Source organism: Micropterus salmoides, unplaced genomic scaffold (genome assembly GCF_014851395.1).
Source record: "Micropterus salmoides isolate LMB-PRFRI ecotype aquatic unplaced genomic scaffold, ASM1485139v1 Ms_hic_scaffold_11, whole genome shotgun sequence".
Lineage (NCBI taxonomy): Eukaryota > Metazoa > Chordata > Actinopteri > Centrarchiformes > Centrarchidae > Micropterus > Micropterus salmoides.
This window is the reverse complement of record NW_024040152.1, coordinates 8,615,646-8,628,847: the sequence shown is the minus strand read 5'-3', so window position 1 is coordinate 8,628,847 and position 13,202 is coordinate 8,615,646. Positions and strand designations below refer to the sequence as shown.

Here is a 13,202-nt window from a genome sequence, read left to right as displayed (position 1 = left end):
CCCATGAGATTGATATCCTGAGCCTTAAGTCAAATGTCTCAACAACTATTGGATGGCTTGCCGTAAAATTTGGTTCACACACCCCTTGAGACTTCATTTTGTGGTTGAAATTTCCATTTGTTCAATAATCTGATTTATGACTAAATACTTAATGACATTCCCAACAGTCCTAGCTGTTTTTACTGGTAATTAGCAAATGTTAGCGTGCTAAACTAAGATGGCGATCATGGCAAACATAACATTTTACATGCTTAGTATCAGCATGTTATTGCATGGATGGGGTGAACATGCTAAAATTAGCATTTAGCTCAAAGCACCACTGTGGCAACGTACAACCTCACACAGTCCCTAGTGTAGCTGTAGACTCTGTCTGTTCTGGTTCGACCACAAAGCTGGTCTTTCTTCAAAACACCAAACTTGAGATATTATTACTAGTAAATATCCAGTAAAGTACACAAAGACTGTAATGCTGGAAATTATACAGCATTAAAACACAGACAGTCAAAACAAACCGCATTTACTGTTCCTTTGTTCCCTTTTCCACAAGTCTTAAATCTGAAATGTATGGCAGTGGTGGTAAAGTAATTATTAAGATTGCAGTGCTACCCACTAGAGTAATGTTGTTGAAGTAAAACATTTTTTACACATGTTGCATTGATTCAGTGATCTGTACACTTTGTAAAAAGCCTAACATTTTGCACAACGAAACTATATTGTGAAACTGAGCCATAGCATTTGCTACACACGGTTATAGAATTAAGAGCAATAATACAATTAATAAAACAAAAAACAAACACTTAATCTTTCAGTCATAAATCTATACACCAATATATTTTTACAATCCTTACTAGGCCTCATTCAACAGCCTAAGCAACAGGCCTATAAAATCCATGTGTTAAAAATTAAGCCCATGTAACAAGCTCTACCCTGCAATGCTGGGACAGTACAGAATTGTGATTATAAAATTATCATTAATTTTGAATGCAGTTAATTATGGTGAACACACATTTACTTTATTTTATAAGTTGGCAGTACTGCTGCTGAGCTATTAGTTTCCACAGTGACCTTGGTGAACAGGTTGGACTGCCTGAGAAGTCTAAACAGCGAGTGCAGTTCCTGGTTGGCATCCTGTTTGGGACGGCGAATGTGAGCAAGTCAACATGCCTTTCCATCATCACTGCATCTGACAATTACTGTGTCACCTGTACTGCAACGCTGAATGTTTATTTTTGACAATTGAGGAAAATGACATTAAGTATGAAACAGTATTAAAACAGGAAACAGAAAAATACATATTTTTCATAACAATATGTATGTCAAGCAGCAACAGGTTTGAATTTAATTTGAATCATTTCCTGCTGTTTAGACATCCAACACCAAAATTCACTGGCTGCAAAAAACGTAAATGTTTGTGGTCACCCATGAATAGTTATTCTAGCAGTGGTGAGTACAGTCATCCAGCAATCATGCTAATCACCTGGACTTTATTTGCACAAGGTGTGTGTATGGTGAGCACACACAGATGATACACAGCAAAATTTGAATAATTTCAATGAAAGTAATTGAGCAGCAAATACTAAGTGAGACTATAACTTCTGAAAGATAAAATAACACCTCATTCTTTTTACGCACAAAAAGTTGAATTACTAACTAATAACTTGAATAAGTAATAATAATAAACTTTGCAAAGTTCAATACACAGGGGTGTTGTAGTTACAGCCTGACTCAGTCTGGTGTGACTAGTAGCTAATGTTAGCTGTGAGCAAACTTTACTGAGACGGTTTGTTGATTTTAACGCTGACTTTTCTTTACTTGTGTTACTGTTATACTTTAGCCATCATTATTCTGTAATGGTCACTTGTGGCTACAGTGGTATTTATAGAGCAAAAGTTACAGTCTCGCTTTAAGATGTGTGGTTTACAAAGTTAAGAGGAAAAACAATTATATAGAAGTGCAATTATTCAGGTTTATTAAATTGGGAGTGGTTATAGAAAGGCTCCAGGATTTGATCGAGGATCTTTGATATTTCTGTATCTGTGGGCGAGCCAAACTCCAAGGATCTAAAAGGAGACATACATGAAAAAATGTCAGTTTTCTAAATTTACAACAAACTTCATCCCAGTGCAATCTAGCTTCATGTTTGCAACAATATCACACAAATTCCACATTTCTAAAAACACATTAGCTTTGTTGCTATGAGATGTTATTGACCTCTGTAAAACTGAAGAAGAGGCCGATACCACCCACAGACTGAAGCACCTCTCCTGCATACTGCTGGATGATGTTTGAGCATTTGTCACAAGACTGGGAAGAGTTTTGAAAACACATCTAGAGAAGGGGGAGTAAAGGAGAACATTTAAAAACTGCCATAGGTATGATCACGCAAATCAACATTCAGCTGACAAGAAAAATAAATGGAGAATATTCTAGATGGTTTACTTACAGCAGCACACGAGCCATTGTAGTTAATGTTAGAGAAGCCACAACAGTTGAGTGTTTTCTCTACATCCCTTTGAGTTGCCTCAGATTTGTTCCATCCAACCTCGAGCAAACGGTTCTGTAAATAATGAAAATCACCTGGTTGTGTCACTATAGGTATAAAAGTTGCATAGATTTTTGCAAATATAGAATTGCGTAAAACTGAAAAAATGGTATTCACGTTTATCTGAGGTAAACTATATATGTAGGCCAAAATAACTATTATTGAATTGTATGTTCAGCCTAAACAAACAAAAAAAAAAAAACGACATAAAAACATGCCTGTTGTTCTTTGTTCAGGGCCAGACAAGCACAGGATACCGAAAACTGCACGACAAACACCATGAACAGGATCATCATGTACTGGACCAAGTTTAGGAAGTTTACATTGGATTAAATAAAAATCATGAAAATCTGAAATCTTAGCCCAACATGTGAAGAAATTTTTGGGGTACTATGACATGGGTTTCCCAAGGGTCAATTGCTGTGCTAAAAGTAATTGAAAGGTGACAGCTGGTGACTCAAGAAGTAGGTGAGACTCCTCTCTGCAAGCTTGGTCGACTGACTGACGCAGCTGTCTTGACAAGGATGCACTGTTATCCATTTCCTAGGTAACCCAAGGTCAAGATTATCTTTATTTTGTTTCATTCACACACACACACACACACACACTGTGACTTTAGGTTAACTTAGGTAAACAGGAAGGATAAGTACAGACAGGAAGTACCCTTCAGCATTGTTCACTTTGGATGCTGGCAGTGTGTCTCTGTGGTTGGTCTCAGTAAACAATGCTGTGTAAGCCTTCAGTCTTCATCACACAGGAACCTGGCTTACTTACTTCTTACTATTTTCATAACACAATAGAAAAATAAAATCCACCAACAGCTCTGGGCTATTGGACATTTAATCTATCACTTTTTTATCTATCATTTTCAACTATCAGAATGTATGGGGTGACTCCCTGTGCTCCTAAAAACACTACAGATGTACTAAAGGATACAAAGAAGAGCAGGACTTGGTGGTGCTTCAGGGCGCCACACAGCCCCACAAAGGCAACCAGGAACAGGAAGATGCCCACGCCGATGACTACCGCCACCACCCTGATGCTGGAGACCATGCCAAACCATTTCCCCCAGGCTGCCACTGCAATCAGCAGCAGACTCACCAGCTGAGGAGGAAGAAAACATTGTTCACATGAGACGAGGAGGAAGTACAATCAATGAACCTTTGTTAAGGAAGTCTCTAATTTTCGCATACGGCACATGGTGAGACATGGCACATGAGATACTATACAGTCCCCTCCAGAAGTATTGGAACAGTAAGGCAACCTCCTTTGTTTTTGTTGTTCACTGAAGACATTTGGGTTTAAGATCAAAAGATGAGTATGAGACAAGAGTTCAGAATTTCAGCTCTCATTTCCTGGTATTCACATCTAGATGTGTTCAACAACTCAGGACATATCTCCCTTTGTATTAGACCACAGCATTCTTAGGTGAGCAAAAGTAATGAAACAACTAATCTTAGAGTAGATAACATTTAATATTTGGTGGCATAACCCTTGCTTGCAATAACTGCTTCAAGCCTGCGACCCATCGACATCACCAAACTGTTGCATTCTTCATTTGTGATGCTATTCCAGGCTTTTACCGCAGCTTCTTTCAGTTCGTGTTTGTTTCGTGGTGTTTCTCCCTTCAGTCTGCTCTTAAGTAGGTGATGCTGTATTGGGTTAAGGTCAGGTGACTGACTCGGCCAGTCTAAAACCTTCCACTTTTCCCCCTGATGAAGTCCTTTGTTTTGTTGGCAGTGTGCTTTGGGTCATTGTCCTGCTGCATGATAAACTTCCTCCAGATTAGTTTCAATGCATTTCTCCGTAAATTGGCAGACAAAATGTTTCTGTCCACTTCTGAATTCATTCTGCTGCTACCATCATCAGTTACATCATCAATAAATATTAATGAGCCTGTTCCAGAAGCAGCCATGCAGCCCAAGCCATGACATTACCTCCACCATGCTTCACAGATGAGCTTGTATGCTTGGATCATAAGCGGTTCCTTTCTTTCTCCACACTTTGGCACACTTTAATGTTTGGACAATCAACCTAAAAGGCAACACCTGGGCAACAAGAAACATCTGTCAGTCACATGTTCCAATAGTTTTGCTCACTTGAAAAATGGGTGGGTTCAAACAAAGGGTGATATGTCCTGAGTTGTTTAACACATCTAGATGTGAATACCAGGAAATGAGAGCTGAAATTCTGAACTCTTGTCTCGTACTCATCTTTTGATCTTAAACCCAAATGTCTTCAGTGAACAACAAAAACAAAGGAATTTGCCTTACTGTTCCAATACATTTGGAGGGGACTGCATGTCACTGTCCAGACTAAAATGACATTCTTCTCCCTCCAAAACATTGTTTCCAGAGCATCTAAATCTTAAAGTGCTGGTGTCAGTTCCAACATTTAAAGTTTCAGGTTATTACCAATATCGCTTGGTTTTCAGGCTACATAAAGGCACCCTTTCCTTAATGGTGGAGGTTGTTTGGGCTGTATGCAGACTGAGAGACCAGCCTGTTTAGGTGCTAAAAAACACAAAGGGCTGTGGCTCAGATAGTAGTGTGAGAGAGAATCAGAAGGTCAGTGGTTTGATTCCCAGGGTGTCCAATCTGCATGTCAAAGTGCCCTTGAGCTAGATGTTGAACCCAAAATTGTGTTGCCCTTTCTGATGAGCAGTTGAGTTTTCTGATCATGAAGACACGAGTGGTCGAAAGGTGCTATGTAAGTGCAGTCCGTTTACAACTATTGATGGTATACAATCAAGATGTGGCAGTTAAGATCAGTGTTTTGTTTTAAAGATGCAAACACAAAATTATCTAACATAAAGGGTATATTAACATTAAGGTTAGTGCACAAACAAACTGATTTACATGATGTATTTTGTTTGCTACTATTAGGGGAACCACACCAATTTATTTTCAGTGAACAAATGCCTGTTAGAACTTCCCTTAGCCCGCGGTGACGACAATGTTGTTTTGTCCAAACAGTCCAAAACCAGCTATTCAGATATCATGTATGACAAAGAAAAGCATCAAATCCTCATGTGAGAAGATAAAACCTGTTTAAAAATCAGAGGTTTTAGTTGCAGTTTAATTTTCCATTGACTAATTGACACAAGAGCTTTATTCAAATATAAATTTAAAATCCAATTATTGGCTCCCCCCCCCCCCTTTTTTTTTTTTAAAAGAAACACAAAGTTATTTGTCTCCAAGGCAAGTGACTAGATATTTATAGTCCTAAGTGAGTTAGAAATTTAGGTTTCATTTTTTCATAACCTTAAGCATGCAGAACAGGAGATAGCAGAAATCTATGCATACAACACTCCCAGAGTTACTAGAAAACGGGCTAAATCAAGGGCTTGAACAGATTAACGAAATAAAGTGAATTACTGGTATAAAGAAATTAAGAGTTGATTAAACACCAACGTCTTTCAGTAGATCAGCAGTTTCTTTCCTGCATTTTATTTCCAAAGAATGTTTAGGGACGATCCAAGTCTTCCACTATAGTGAGGGGAAAAATTCTTACATTGAGTCAGAAATTGTTTGTTGATTTATGAATGTGATATTTCCCTGGCAGAGAAATAAGTATGTAGGCCTATGCATTAATGTAACACTAAGCCTCTCTTTTTTTAAATAACGGCGTAAAGCTATACAAACATTGGCCAAAGCAACTGGCGCACATAAACTCAGCCTAATTATTTACTACAAACACCTGCCTGTGGCATTTCTTCAGCAAGGAAAGTGACTAGAAAAGCACGCATGCCTTCAGGGCTTTCTGGTAGAACTCCCCTTTTCTTAAACTTAACCAAGTAGTTAGGCTTTCTGAAAAGAGTTTCTGACTGATAGCCCAGAGGGCAAACGTCTCCCATGTGAGTCAGAAAACAACCTAAAAAATTTTCTCTCTTTCCTATTAAACTAACAGGTGCGGTGAATTTCCGAGTAACAGTCAAGACAGAAGCAGAACGTGTTGCCTTTTTAACCTTTTTAGTAACACCTCTCTTTGGGTTATATTCCCATAACAGGAATAGCCTAATTTCCTACTTACAACATAAAGTATATTGAGAGCGCAGAGAGCGTTCTTGGTGCAAATGAATCCGCCGCAAACCATCGCTGCTCGTCGGGACAGTCCTTACAATATATTTATACTTCTCCAGCCTTTTCAATGAGACTGTGTCAGTGTTGAGACTCTGTGGCTCCTTGTGACTTCTTTGCCGCAGGTAGAATACCCGGAAAGCGTTTCCTGAAGAGATCCTGCTCGCTGATTTGTCAGTTAGCTCTGATACACATGCGTCATTTCTTGTTCTTCATGCAGATTATTACTTTATTATAGCCAGATAGGCAACAAAATTACTTGTTGGGCCGCTATAGGTAAATGGTTAGGCTAGGCTGTTTAAGATTAGGTTACTTCTTCATGTTGGTCTTACACTTCTTTTTACAAAGGTAGCCTGTGTTTAAATTAATCTAGAAGTGAAAACACCGGATATCAAACACAGCTGACTAATACGTTTTTCAAAGTGTTTACTTCAGTAGGTCAAGCAAATATGTTTCAGTGTTAATATTGTGCCATTAATTGAGCCATTTATCAATTCTTTCAATTTTACTTTACATTTCTTTCAATGTTAACTATAAGTGTATAAGTATAATTATTTAGCCTACCCTTATTGATATAAACGGGATGGACAAAATAATAAAACAATATCTGTCACTACAAGGCAATGAAGGCAACAGCACCACAAACTACAGTCTCCAAAATTATCTCTAAAACAGTTTCAATAAAAAGTGACCATAATAATTTTCATGAAAGTAGGATTTATACAGTGGTGGAATTAGAACAAGTACTATTAAGTACAAAACTTAGTACTTCTACACCACAACATTTCAGAGGCAAATATTTTACTTTCACCACCACGTTTGTCTGACATCTTACTAATTCATTTTCAGATCACATTTTATATACCCTTCCTGTCTAGTGAACACCATTTATCTCCAAATCTGGAGATTATTATCATTCATTTTAATCTGGTGACTTTCTGCAGGATAAAAAGTAGTTAAATTAGATGCAGATAATTGCCAGCAAAATGCAAGATACACATCAATGCAGTAATATTAATCCTAAAACATTATACATAATAGATAATATAGAGTTTTACTTAAGGAAGAGTTTTAATGCAGTCTATAAATAGAGACTTAGCTTGCCATCTGCTGGGCAAACAGTTTTACAACATATTAGGTTAAAATGGATCAGGTCTATTGATTTATGAATTACTACTTTTTAAAAGTCTGTCAGGTCTCTCACTCATTCAGTCATTCAGATAATCTCTTCCAGTTAGATCACCTTCACAAATCTTTGCTTTTGACTTTTGAAAAACACAAAAACAATTGATTGATTACAGGTAGTGCTGGCCTGGGTTGGCAAATTCAAATCCCAACGTGAGTTATCAGAATAAACTTCATCTGTTTTGGGAAAATAATGTTGATTAAAATTAATCACAACACAGAAAAGTAGTTGATTTGCATGAATGTGGAAAAACCATGCTCATATATGTTAACTGCTTTACTCAACCTTGGGATTATTATAACACATTGTGATTAACATTTTTATTAGAAAAAGAACAATGAAATTGTTGTGTTTCTGTAAAATTTTCTAAAAGTAATAAGGTTATTGACAGACAGGTTACCCTTTAAGACATATCAATATAGGAACAACATGTTGGCACTTAAACAACAAACCAGTAAATAAACCACAGATTACTGTAAAGCTACATAATGTCTACTTTGATATGTGAAATGTTTCAACATGCTGAGAGTTCTTACAAAACAAAGGAAGCAGTCAAAAGAACAACCACCTGATGTAGTAAAGAGAAAATTTCACTGCCAACTCTGTTAACAATTTAGTTATGCTAACTTTTTTTTGTTTAGACACATAAAAATAAGACCTGTTATGGCCTGGCCTTTGTCCAATGTATGCTGAACTTTGCTCCTGCCCACCAAACAAACAAACAAAAAAACCCAATTCCCCATAACTACCACTTGTCTGTCTTATGACATTCTGCCAAAAAGAAGAACTGAATGCCATTGACTCACAGCTGGATGGACTGTCTCTGAAACCAAACCAAAGTGCACTCACAATGACCTTACATTTAGACCTCTGAGGCGGTTTGAGTTTCAAACTGAGACAAGGTGAACACTGTCTACAATAGACCTGATAAAATAATGGAGGAAGAACTGAATTATGCAACAGTGACTTTCAACAATAATGGCACTTTTATAAATGGTAAGTCATCCAGTCATTTTTTTTGGATCACAGCCTGCATTGTTTGTTGTACTTTGGCGTCTGCTGTACTGAACTCAGAGCTGTCAAACTTACCTTTTCACTGTGGTGGAAGTACATTTGCTCCAGTGACTACTTTAATGTAATGACTACTTATACTCTTGATACTTAAACAACATTTAACTTATAATATTTGTACTCTAGTACGATTGTGAATGCACAACTTGGACACTACTTTTAATGCAGTATTTTATATTGTGGGATTGCAACCTTAGTAAAGAATCTGAATACTTCTCCCACCACTGACTCTTGAGGAGGTCACTCTGCTTGTACCAGGTAGCTCCCAGACATACTTTAGAATATATTTATGTATGATTGCACACACATTATGTTTACCTTTAGTAAACCTGCTCTCTATGTAAAAATACAGTATTTGTGAAAAAGTAATTCTTCTAAACCGATTAAAATCCTAATTGTCATCTTATATTTACCCTTAAGTTTCTTTAAATTTAGAATAATGTTTTTCTCACTTCAAGACTTTGAAGCTGAACTATGATATATGATGTTTCTGGCTGCAACATTCCAGCATTGCAGCATTTTAAATTGCCTAACAGCATATGGTATCTTTGGAAACTTTAGGATCTCAACAAAAAGTTAAAATAAAGCTCTGTGGGTTTTAACAGTGCTTGGCCTGACAAAAGAAAAGAAAACACTATATATTTTAACAATTAGAAGGCTGCTATTTGTCTGTGTTATAGTTTAATTTTGTGTAGTTTTAAAATTTCCATGGATAATCAGTTAACACACAGCGTTTTCAGAGTACCTACATGTTGTCTGATAGAAATAGAATAGAAATAAACTCAGTATTATGGTAAACATCAGGTTTTGCTATCAGAAAAGAAAGCACATGTTCCTCTGTTTACAAGTGTCTTGAAATGCCAGATTTGGAAATGCCAGATGATGGACCAGGATCTTTAAAAATCACAAATATTCAATTACCTTTAAGCTCCTTTGCTTTTACAGACAAACCAAACAACCTGGAAGTAATCTATGATGAGGTGAAGACTGGGGAGCAAGCACGGGATACGAATCCTGATTTTCCAGGTAGTAGTTTTCCAGGATGAAAAAAAATGATTTATGTAACTTTTTGATATAAACTAGTATAATGAGTTGTGTTGTGTTGAGTTGCGTTGTTTGGTGTTCTTGGTAGAAAATGAAAAGAAAGCTCTGGTGCAATGGCCTACTCTGCTCCATCTGGTGGCAGCAAGTTTGGGGATTATTTGTGTCATCTTGGTGTCAGTCGTCATTGCCCTCAGTATACACTGTAAGTCTATCCGTCTATACCTGCTTTGAAGGACTTTCAAGGCAAAGAGACAGTAAGAAGTGAGTCCAACAGTAACAGTTTCTTCCCTGTCTGCAGTCAGCACAATCATGTCAGAGCAGTACAGAGAAAACATCAACTTAACAGCAATGAACCAGCAGCTGTGGACTGAAAAGACCGACTTAGAGAAACAGACAGCAGAGCTGACAAGAGAGAAAGACGGACTCAACTGGACCATCGGTGTCATCCTGGAATATAAGAACTTCCCAGTTAATACCCACTGCCCACAGAAAGGTGAAACCTTAGTTAAGTTGGGGTCAATTTGGGTTTTGCCACTGCTCCTGGACTTCTACTCACTTACTTTTGAGCACCCATCATTGCAACTGCAGTAATTGCACTTAACTATTATGGCATTTTCATTTTTATTTTTTTATTTTTTATTTTACATTATTTCATGTCATGATTCATCTTCAAAAGTTTGAACATTCTGTCACAAAATGTTCAATTCATCAATGTTTTTTAATTACCTGGTCAAAGATAAAAGGGATAAAAGAAAATGTCTTAAAGGATATAAAGAGAATATACTGTATATATTCTTTAATTTTATAATATGTATTTTACATGTGACAGAAAATTATGATGATTATGATTGTGTTGTCTTGTTCTTGTTTAACAGTGTGTAAACCTTGTCTAGACGGCTGGGTGCTGTTTCAGTCGAACTGTTACCTGTTTTCGAAATCGAATTATTACCCTGAATCGATGGGTTGGCAGGGAAGCCGTGATCAATGCAAACAAAAGATGGCAGATCTGGTGGTGATCGAAAGCCAGGAGGAACAGGCAAGACTTACTTCATTTGATTAAATTTGCATTTTCATGCTGAAACAAAGGGTATCCATCGCTACCTTACTAGACAGAGATGGAAATGCATGGTATCCAAAAGTTTGAACATGAAACTGACAGTAATTTAGACGCAAAAGATGATGTGTTTGAATATTTTTAATTAATCCGTCTATTATAATTGTTCTGAAATCCTACCTAAGATTTATAGCTAAATTCCACACTTTAAATCTCTTTTATGTGTCTCGATTCCTTTCTGCTGTTTTTAATTTTCCATTTTCTTTCATCTGTCTTTTCATGTGTATTTTTCTTCTTTGGTGAGAACATTATTGTATTGGATATTTCTGTTTGAAATGTGCTGTAGAATTAATTTGAAAAACATCATTATTAGTATTATATTATAGCAGAGACAAGGAGTTACATTTTTCTTAATTAACGCACGTATTGCAATTTCAGGAATTCATCAATAACCATACAAAAGACTACAAAGATGAAATGCATGGTTATTGGATTGGTTTGAGCTACAGGAATACAATGGACACTTGGATGTGGGTAGATGGAAGCAATTTCACTTTGATGTAAGTCCAAAAACACATTACTTTATCATTTCTAAATAAACCAGACCATAAGCAAGAAGATTGTCAGACTCCTGTATGCTTCATTTTGTGTCACTGCGTTGTAGAGATATGTATTGAAAGCAAAAATCTTCCAGTTTCTTAAATTGTAAAATGAGTAAAAAGTAGATCAAATCACATGTCCATCTCCCTCAGTAATGCCAAAGAGAAAAACTTTGCCAAAAGAAGTAAAGAGGGCCAAGAGGAAGGAAACGACAAATTTTCTTCTTTTAGCACAAACACTGCTGCTGGTCTAATGTGTTTACTCTAACAGTTAACCATTAGTCTAACACACTTGTACAGAGTATTTACTCACAGTGTGACACAGTGTTGAGACTCACACATTACCTCCCTCTCATCAGAAACCGGACTTTCACTCAGGAGAACATTGTTTGTATTTTATTCTTGCTAACTTGACTGCGGACAAATACACATGCAAAAACGTGCGTTTTAGCTTAGCATAAAAACTGGAAACATTAGTATTAAACAGTATAGCCTGGCTCTGTCCAAAGGTGACAAATCCACCAACAGCACCTCTGATGCTCACATACTGACACTTTTTTGCTTGTTTGTTTAATGTACAAAACGGAGGTTATGTGCCGGAGTGTTTCTTGACTGTGACTTCCTGGAGAATACAAAACTCCAAACTTCAACCAAATTGCTGGTAGCAACAGAGCCAGGCTAGCTGTTTCCCCCTGTTTCCAGTCTTTGTGCTAAGCTAATCGTCTGCTGGCATAAGATGAACATGTAATGGACAGATTTTAGCGTAGTATCAATCTTCTCATCTAATTCGTTTTTCTTCACTAGGTACTGGGTAACACAACAACCAGGAAACCAGGGATATTGTGCTCTAACTCTGCCACGTGCAGATCCTCTCGCCAACTGGCACAAAGTGAACTGTAATTTGAGGAACCGGTGGATCTGTGAAACTAGAGCCTTGATCAAACCAGACGAGGAATCAGCTTCATTATCCAAATAGATTATGTCACATTTATTTATTAATCTATTGGCCTACCAGGACAAGTTTTTTTGTGTGGTGTTTTTCCAGATTTTTAAATTTTTTAAATTATGTTGCAATTATTATGCATGTTTTCTTTTTGTTGTCTTTTTCTAATTTATTGCAAGTATCCATTTCTACAAATGTTGCAGTGTACATCACCTTTGAGTTATATTTAGCATGCTTGAATGCACTTTATATCAAAGAGATAAGAATGCAAACTGAACGTCATCTATCATCTATCTACTACAATCTAATGCAATCCAATATCACGGCTTTGCAACTGAAGTTTATAATGTATAGGTGTTTAGGATAAAAGAATTGTTAATTCAATTATATGTTTTAGCATTGAGGCCATAGTAATGTTGTACTGGAATTTAATTGAGAGAATTGTTGTATTGCATTCCAATAGACTTAATAAAGTATCCACTAAGTGTCAATTACCAACATTTCCTAAGAATTGAAAGCTACTTTTTAGAAAGAAAGATAATTCTGGTTATATTCTATATTTTTCTTGTTGTCAGCAAACCCCATGAAAAGAACAAAACAAACATCCTACTGTCATTTATTCCTCTGTGCCATAGACCTCCAATGTTGTCCAAATTCACACATATGTCGTACTGCCATAAATGC

The 13,202-nt window shown here is 36.8% G+C and overlaps 2 protein-coding genes across 3 annotated transcripts; one reads left to right on the top strand and one right to left on the bottom strand.

Annotated features, from left to right (window-relative positions):
- Nucleotides 1-1,464: 1,464 nt before the first annotated feature.
- LOC119897140 (tetraspanin-13-like) lies at nucleotides 1,465-6,745 on the bottom strand. The gene is made up of 6 exons (XM_038710727.1): nucleotides 6,575-6,745; nucleotides 3,479-3,646; nucleotides 2,761-2,841; nucleotides 2,444-2,557; nucleotides 2,212-2,328; nucleotides 1,465-2,060 (listed from the first exon to the last, which is right to left on the bottom strand). Exons 1-6 carry the CDS (start codon nucleotides 6,635-6,637, stop codon nucleotides 1,986-1,988), a joined length of 618 nt encoding a protein of 205 aa, XP_038566655.1. The 5' UTR covers nucleotides 6,638-6,745; the 3' UTR covers nucleotides 1,465-1,985.
- Nucleotides 6,746-7,855: 1,110 nt separating this feature from the next.
- Nucleotides 7,856-13,009, top strand: LOC119897139 (C-type lectin domain family 4 member M-like). 2 transcript variants are annotated; one of them, XM_038710725.1, is made up of 7 exons: nucleotides 7,865-8,803; nucleotides 9,824-9,904; nucleotides 10,011-10,124; nucleotides 10,221-10,415; nucleotides 10,798-10,958; nucleotides 11,415-11,536; nucleotides 12,380-13,009. In XM_038710725.1, exons 1-7 carry the CDS (start codon nucleotides 8,743-8,745, stop codon nucleotides 12,549-12,551), a joined length of 906 nt encoding a protein of 301 aa, XP_038566653.1. In that variant the 5' UTR covers nucleotides 7,865-8,742; the 3' UTR covers nucleotides 12,552-13,009. The 2 variants fall into 2 exon arrangements, with proteins under 2 accessions (XP_038566654.1, XP_038566653.1); XM_038710726.1 differs by lacking the exon at nucleotides 10,011-10,124 and having other exon boundaries at nucleotides 7,856-8,803.
- The last annotated feature ends 193 nt before the right edge of the window (nucleotides 13,010-13,202 follow it).